Source organism: Bactrocera neohumeralis, unplaced genomic scaffold (genome assembly GCF_024586455.1).
Source record: "Bactrocera neohumeralis isolate Rockhampton unplaced genomic scaffold, APGP_CSIRO_Bneo_wtdbg2-racon-allhic-juicebox.fasta_v2 cluster11, whole genome shotgun sequence".
NCBI lineage: Eukaryota > Metazoa > Arthropoda > Insecta > Diptera > Tephritidae > Bactrocera > Bactrocera neohumeralis.
This window is the reverse complement of record NW_026089624.1, coordinates 13,216,954-13,224,812: the sequence shown is the minus strand read 5'-3', so window position 1 is coordinate 13,224,812 and position 7,859 is coordinate 13,216,954. Positions and strand designations below refer to the sequence as shown.

Genomic DNA, 7,859 nt, shown 5'->3' with positions numbered 1-7,859 from the left:
TTCGCCGCCGAGTGTGAATAACTCGGCCGGCAATACATCGGCCACCGCCGCTTTGTTGTTCTTTAGACGGGTAATTGCTATTCGAATATCTTAATGTTTGAGTAATGGAACGTCTGCTCCATCGTCATCGATTGGGGAATCGGGTTCACCTTCTCCTGGCGTTATGCTTTCACTGCCATTCAGCAGGCTGAAGAAGTGTTCTCTCCATAATTTTAGTATGCATGATCGATGCTCACATCGGTTACTAAATCACCTTTTGGGGTTCTACAAGAGTATGCTCCGGTTTTGAAACCTTCTGTTAGTTGCCGCATTTTTTCGTAAAAATTTCGAACATTACCCATGTCGGCCAACTTGCCAAGCTTTTCGTACTCACGCATTTCGGCTTCTCTCTTTTTCTGTCTGCAAATACGTCTAGCTTCTCTTTTCAATTCTCGGTACCTATCCCATCCCGCACGTATTGTGGTCGATCGTAACGTTGCGAGGTGGGCAGTCTGTTTTCTTTCCGCTGCGACACGAAACTCCTCGTCGTACCAGCTGTTCTTTTCCATTTACCGAAAACCGTTGGATTGGGTTGCAGATTTACTTGAAATGGTCCTATCGTTCCCTTTTACCGAGTTCTTGACGAGTGCTCTCAGAGAGTAGGAGTGCAAATCGAGTAGAAAATCGTTCGGCTATCTGTTGTGTTTGCAGTTTCTCGACGTGAACCTTCCTTATGTTTGTTGACGTGCGTTTTTTGCTGCACAGAAGCGGGTGCGAATCTTGGCTGCAACAAAATTGTGGTCCGAGTCGATGTTGGACCTCGGAGCGTACGCACGTCTTGAACACTGGAGACGTGTCTTGCGTCTATCACTACATGATCGATCTGTTTGGTGGCTTTTCGATCTTGATGTATTTGATGATGCTGGAATATGGTACTACAGATAACCAGCGAAATCGATCAGCATCAACCCATCTGGGGTGTTTCCTCTTGGAGGCTGAATTTACCGACTGTTGTGCCAAAGATAATTTCTTATCCCACCCTAGCGTTAAAGTTCCCAAGCACGATTTTGATATTGTGGCGGGGGCAGATCCAAACGCTCATCTTTGGTCCATCGTCCTTCTCTTCCGTCGCGGCGTGGGCCAAATCAGCGATAAGTTGAAGAACTTCGCTTTGATGCTAATTGTGGCTAGACCACCGGGGAGGATGACGATACTTGGCGTTGAAGTCTCTTTCCACCATGAATCCCACACCGAATTTGCGCTCCTTTATATGGGCACTGTGGTAAATTCCACAAGGACCTTGCCCCATCCATCGCACTCCTTGGACGGCGGGGATGTCAGCCTTCACTTTATTGAGGACATTAACCAACTTGGCAGTGACCATTCTAATTAAGGAACCAGACATTCCAGGTGCATTCGCTTAAATATTTATCCTTAGTACATTTGTCATGGTCGTCATCAAAACGGTGGTCTCCCATCCGAAGCTGTTTGTAATTTTTCATTGAAGGCCGTTTTTTCCGTGGCGCATAGCCAAAGTATTTCTACACTTATGAGTGACGGCAATTTATGAATCACTCAAGAATAGAATAACAGTTGGATTTTACTCACTTGTTCGAAGGGGAAAATAATTTTAATAAGTTCAGTACTATTTTGCTGTAGCATGCTGTATGCTTAGGGGAAGGTGGGGAATGTTGGGGCCCTAGTATAGGTTGACAGCTGCAACCAACTGTCATCGGCTCGTCTCATACTAAGCTCAGTTTCTATATAGCACTCGAGCTGTGAACACGTGTTATAACCTCTCTGCGACAACAAAAAGAAATTCGACACTCCGAAAGTTTTTTTTTCAACTCTGTGTACAGTTGATTTTTTTCACATTTTCCAATAAATTCATCCAGGTAAATATGTTTATAATATTAGTTGAGTCTTTAGCCTTCGACACACAAAAGAAATTTTGCACGAATTTACATTGTGTTCATTATCCACCGCCATTTTGCAAATATGAGCGTTTGGGGAATGTCGGGCCACATAGTTTTTTACATTTGACATGCTAACTTCATATATTTGACGTGTATAGGTGATTTTTCGTGCAGAATTTCAACAACACAATAGTTTTTCAACATTTCCTGATAGTTTCGTGCTCCGAAAAATTTTTTTTAGTCATTATGCTGCGGTACTATCCCCAACAAGAGAAAATTGTTGATTTCGACAACATTTTGGAAGCGATCAAGTCGGTGAAAATACATCACACCACGTTTGACAATCTGCGACGGCACACAAAATTCCGAGGACCAACCTGATGCGTTATATTGCAGCATTTGATGGTGCGAGCATCGACGTTATTACTGCCAATGCCGATGTAATGAAGAATTTGCTGGCTGAAAGCACGACGATGGGCACAAAAACAGTGAGTTCTGCTGGTTTCTTTCTTTTTCTTTCATCGAATAATAAATAATTTTTTTTTATTTCAGATCTTCAATATCGAACAAAAGAAGGCGCTGATAAGCTACATTCTCCAGGCCAACGACATCAACTATGGAATTAGTTTGATGGAGCTTCGTAAGCTCGCGTATGAATTTGCTCGGAAAGTTGGCGCGGCGTATCCGGATCCATGGAACGACAATCAACAGGCGAGTAAGGATTGGCAGTTGGCGTTCATGAAACGCCCCAAAAATTTGTCACTGCGAACACCAGAGCAAGTAAGCCAGAGCCGTGAGAAGCGATTCAACAAAGAGAATGTCGATGCATTCTTTGCCAACCTTTCATCCGTTCTCGGTAAGACGCCGTTTGAACCTCACCGAATATGGAACATGGATGAAACCGGGTGCCCAACCGTGCCAACCAGACCTGTCAAAACCATCGCGCGCAAAGGACAAAAGCAGGTCGGCTCATCAACATCTGCCGAAAAAGGCACCAATGCGTCTTTGGCTTTGGCCGTCGGCGCTAGTGGCCAGTCTATACCGCCATTCTTCCTCTTTCCCCGAGTCAACATGAAAAAGATTTTTATGACTCATGCGAGTCATGGCGCTGTTGGTGTTGCGAACGGTTCTGGTTACATTAACTCTGACGTATTCTCTCAATTCATGCGTCATTTCATCAAGCACACCGGTGCTAATGCCGATTCGCCAACCATGTTGCTGCTGGACAACGACGGTTCGCATTTATCGATCGAGGCGATAGATTTGGCGTTGGATCATGGCATCACTGTCTTTTCCGCCGAAATGCACGCACAAAATGCAGCCGCTAGATGTTGCGGTATTTGCACTATTTAAAGGCATGATGACCGTGAAGCATGATGCATGGAAAAAGTCCAACATTGGTGTCACTTTCGATCTGCATCATGTGCCGCTCCTTGTCGATCAGTGCCTCGATGTTATGTTAACGCCGAAAACCATCAAATCCGGCTTCCGAACAACTGGCATCTACCCGTTCAACCCGCAAATTTTCACTGAAGTTGACTTTGTCGCTTCGGAACTGAGCGGCGAAAATTTGTTCGGTGACGAAGAGAAAGACGCCGACAATCAACGTCGAGTTCCTGCCTCTGGTGATGCCATTGTGACTGCTGCGAATGAGGAGGTGTCAACGTCGGAGGCATCGACAAGTGCCCCAGCTTCAACAAGTGGTGCTGCATCATCGTCGTTGTCTCTTGTTTCGGCTCCACAGCTCCGTGATGCATTGAAATCGGTTGGCCCGTTAAAATTGGGCACACCTGCGCCGAAATCAAAACGTGGCCGCAAGACAATGGAGTCAACGATTTTGACATCGCCTGAGGTTGTCGCAGATCTGCGTGACAAGGCCGAAAAAAGCGGCAAAAATTGACGAAGGCAGCCGATGAACCAGCAGCCAAGAAGCAAAAAAGCCGTGGCAAATCGAAGACGCCACGGAAGAGAAGCCCGTCTCCGACCGAAACCGACATCGAAGAGGACTTCGATTTTTGCACGATTTGCAAGAAAAAGATGCCGAAGCACGAGAATCGTCAAAACACGGCCCATTGCATCGTTTGTGATCGAGGGGTTCACTTGAAATGTGCCGGACCGAACCCGAACACTTACACCTTCATCCACTGCGAGTCGGAATAATTTTTTTCACTAATTCCTATTTTTCTTATTATTTATGAATCTCTCTTTCATTTCCATTGATAAATAAACGTTTTTCATCGGTAACAATCATGCTTTAATCGATTAGTTTAATTGACTGGCCCACCTTTTTTCAAAATCGCAAAATTAGGTTTTTTGCTCCAATGGCTATAACTTTTAAATTTTTGTAGAATTTTATCAAACCAATGTTATCAAAAGGAAGGTTACGACTCGCAATACAAATCCATGCTTTGGAATTTTCACAAAAAATAACTTTTATGTGACTTTTTAACCGAAATCAACCGGTATGCATTATCGTGCAACAAACGCCAACTTTCATCTTCGCGATATTGGGGCCGAACACATCGAATATGGCGCACCAAACGCTTCAAAACTCCATGGTGGAATACCGCATTAACGTTTTGGCCGGGTGGAACAAATTCTTTGGACAATACCCTTGGAATTACAAAAACAAATCAGCATTGTCTTCACTTTTGACTTCTCCATGCGCGATATTTGGGTTTCGGCTCGTCCGGTGCCTTCCATTCAGCACTCTGGGGTTTCGTTTCGGGATCATATTGGAAACACCACGTTTCGTCACCAATCACAATATTGTGAAGGAAGCTTTTGACATTTTTGACCTTTTTAATGATGTCCTTCAAATGTTGGATTCTGGGCAATTTTTGGTCGTCACTATGTGTGGAACAAACCGTGCGCACACCTTTCGTAAGCCCAAATGTTCGGTCCAAATGCGATAAATCGATGTCTTGGAGATGTTCAATTCCATTTCCATGAATTTCAATGATGATTTCGGCTGATTTTTCATGAATTCCCTCATAGTTTCAATGGAATTCCCGGTGATCACGGATTTTGATTGGCCCACATGTTCATCGTCGTTCATATCCTCACGACCACTTTGAAAACGTTGAAACCACTCGTGCACTCAACTACGGGATAGGCAATCATCGCCATAAACTTGTTTCATCAATTGATCTCTTTGTTCGAAGCTCATTTTCTCACCGATAACACAAACATACTGACACTTAAAACGCAATAACTTCACTTCCAATCATTGAAATGTCTTGAAACTCTCACTGGACAATTGATAATGATATCAGATTTTAACGCACCAGTCGACATATAGATGGCGCCACCAAAGTCCTGTTTACTTTGGAAAGTTCCTTGCACATGCAAAAGTAAAAATTTCACATCGTGAGCTAAGTAACTGATTTTGTAAGTGTTTTAGTATTAATGATTATTTGCAAACGATGTCTGACATATATACTGATATTTATATATTGTTCATGTTTTTAAGTTGCTATTATATTATGGAGTCTAACGAAGACTTGGAGGAAAAAAATGCTATTCGTATTTATAAACTCAACAAAAAACGAAAGGGCAGAAGTGCAATTGGAGATATGGTTGCAGACATTATTAAAAATGACGGAAGTATATTACTTGACATGGTATCCTGTCGTAATTCCAAAAGAGTTTATAAATGATGTGGCATGCACCTTCAGTCTGAATAGACATAAATGCTTTACATCACACATAAATGAACTGCTCAGACAAAAAATAAGTGAGGATGATAAAAAAATACCTTTAGAAGCTTGCGCTGATTGGGTGGTTGTAGATTGTCGCCCGTTTTCTTCCGTCGAAGGTATAAATTTTTGTGGCTATTGGCACAAAATATGGAAAAAATGTTGATGCCGACGATTTACTCCCGGATCCAACACCCATTTTGCGCAACATAGGAAAAAAGGCGAAAGAATAAAAAAAGGAAAAATTTCTTTTGAAATAACAAAATATGTGAAATCCGGTCACGCTTCTGCCACAATTGATTCGTGGCAACAGCCGATTATGTTAAAGCGATTTTTTTTTTCTTTCACTTTAAAGAAATCGATGGTTTCATGACTTTCGCGAGAGATTCTTCTAATCGTATCGTATGAGCGCTTTGCTTTTTCATAAAGCGAATTTAGTTCGACCCTTTTAATTTCTAGGGTATAGACCGATTCATCTTCACTTTGGGTCTGAAGATGGTCTTCCACGAATTCAATTAAATCCGTTGTTGTGATTTTGAAATCTTCCATTTCCATTTTTGGGTAAGATATATTTGATTTTTGGGTTAAATGAGAAAAATGAGTCGCGTAGGGTTACGAAAATGTAAGAAAACAAATTTTAAAAACTTTTTGTATAGTGCTTTATTTATTTTAAAAATTTCAAATTAATTTTCTTGCTTTTATCTCGATGGTGTCCGATGGTTAATATTTATGAAATTATTAAATTTCCGATGAATCGTAGCAAAAAAATCGATAAATAAATTTTTGCAGGGGTTTGCACTTTTTCCTACTGGGTCACCTTTTTAATTTCCTACTGGGTATTTGTCTTTTGATGTGCTGTTCGCTAGCAATTTTCATCACCAACAAATATAAAGCAAGGCATACACGTACCAATTATTGTATCAACTTCAACGAGTTGAACAACTGATTGCTACGTGTATGGGGCAGTTGTATGAGTTGTATCAACTGGTTGGATGAACATCAAAATTTTTTGATATTTTGTCAAGTTGGTTGTGTTAGTTGGATCGTGTTTGGGTTGGTCGTGCGATTTCAAACGATTTCGCCATTTTATTTCGGCTGTCAAACAGAGCGCGTTACGGAGAAAATAAAAAATAAAAATGAGTGAATGCGATCGCCAACTCCGCGAATTTAGCGAAGTTTATAAAGCCATGCCGGAGCTGTGGAACAGCAAACTGGACTGCTACAAAAACAAAAATGTTCGCCGTAAAAGTTATCAGAAACTTTTGATAGAATTTAAAAAAGTAAAAAACGATGCATTAATAGACGATATGAAAAAAAAGTTGACAAATATGCGTACTTGCTATCGCCGGGAGCTCAAAAAAACGTTACAAAGTGAATCATCTGGTGCAGGAGTTGATGATTCATACATTTCACCTCTGTGGTATTTCGAGGAGCTCGACTTTTTGCGAGACCTGGAAATACGTGTGTCTGGTGTAACATCCATCAGTTCGGATGAAGAGGAAGAAGTGTCCGTTCCCGTGGTATGTTGAAAAAACATTTAAAAGTTTTATTGTTTTTATTTATGATATTATGTTTTTTTACACAGCAATCTTTGAAGAAATTTAAAAAAGTGGCTACCGAAAGAACAGAGTTTCTAAAGAAAGCAACCGAGCATTTGGAGACATCCAAAAAACAATTGGATGAAGCGGAAATTTATGCAAATGCATGGGCTTGCATGTACAGGCAAATGAAACCGGAGCAGCAACTTTTTGCAAAGCAAGCAGTAGACGAAGTGATGCTGTTGGGCCGATTTGGAAAATTATGTTTCAATTATCTGCACAGTCCTTCAAGCTCACCAAATTTAAGTAGTCCACATGTATCACGAACCAGCTCGCCTTTTTTAAGTAATGACTCGCCACTTTATATTTCAACATCTTCTGGAAGTCCAACTGAATCAACATCACGCTTTTCACATTTTACTTCTTTTGCCATGGAAGCCCCATACAAGCAACATCACATTCGCAACGTTTAACTTCTGTGCCCATACAAGCAACATCACTTTCGCAACGTTTTACTCCTGCGCCAGCTAGAAGCCCCATACAAGCTCCATCACTTTCGCAACGTTTTACTTCTGTGCCCATACAAGCAAAATCACATTCACCACGTTTTATTTCTGTGCCAACTGGAAGTCCTGTAGAATCAACATCACAAACAATTGAAATAACTCCAGAGTTACATTTTGCAGATGAAAACGAGTCAATACACAAGTGTTTTGATTTGTTGAATG

General features: G+C 41.4%; 1 protein-coding gene across 1 annotated transcript; it reads left to right on the top strand.

Moving 5' to 3' along the window:
• Positions 1–6,518: 6,518 nt before the first annotated feature.
• Positions 6,519–7,604, top strand: LOC126766006 (uncharacterized). Its single transcript, XM_050483722.1, has 2 exons — positions 6,519–7,113; positions 7,179–7,604. The coding sequence occupies exons 1-2, from the start codon at positions 6,730–6,732 to the stop codon at positions 7,602–7,604; spliced, it is 810 nt and encodes a 269-aa protein (XP_050339679.1). The 5' UTR covers positions 6,519–6,729.
• Positions 7,605–7,859: the final 255 nt, after the last annotated feature.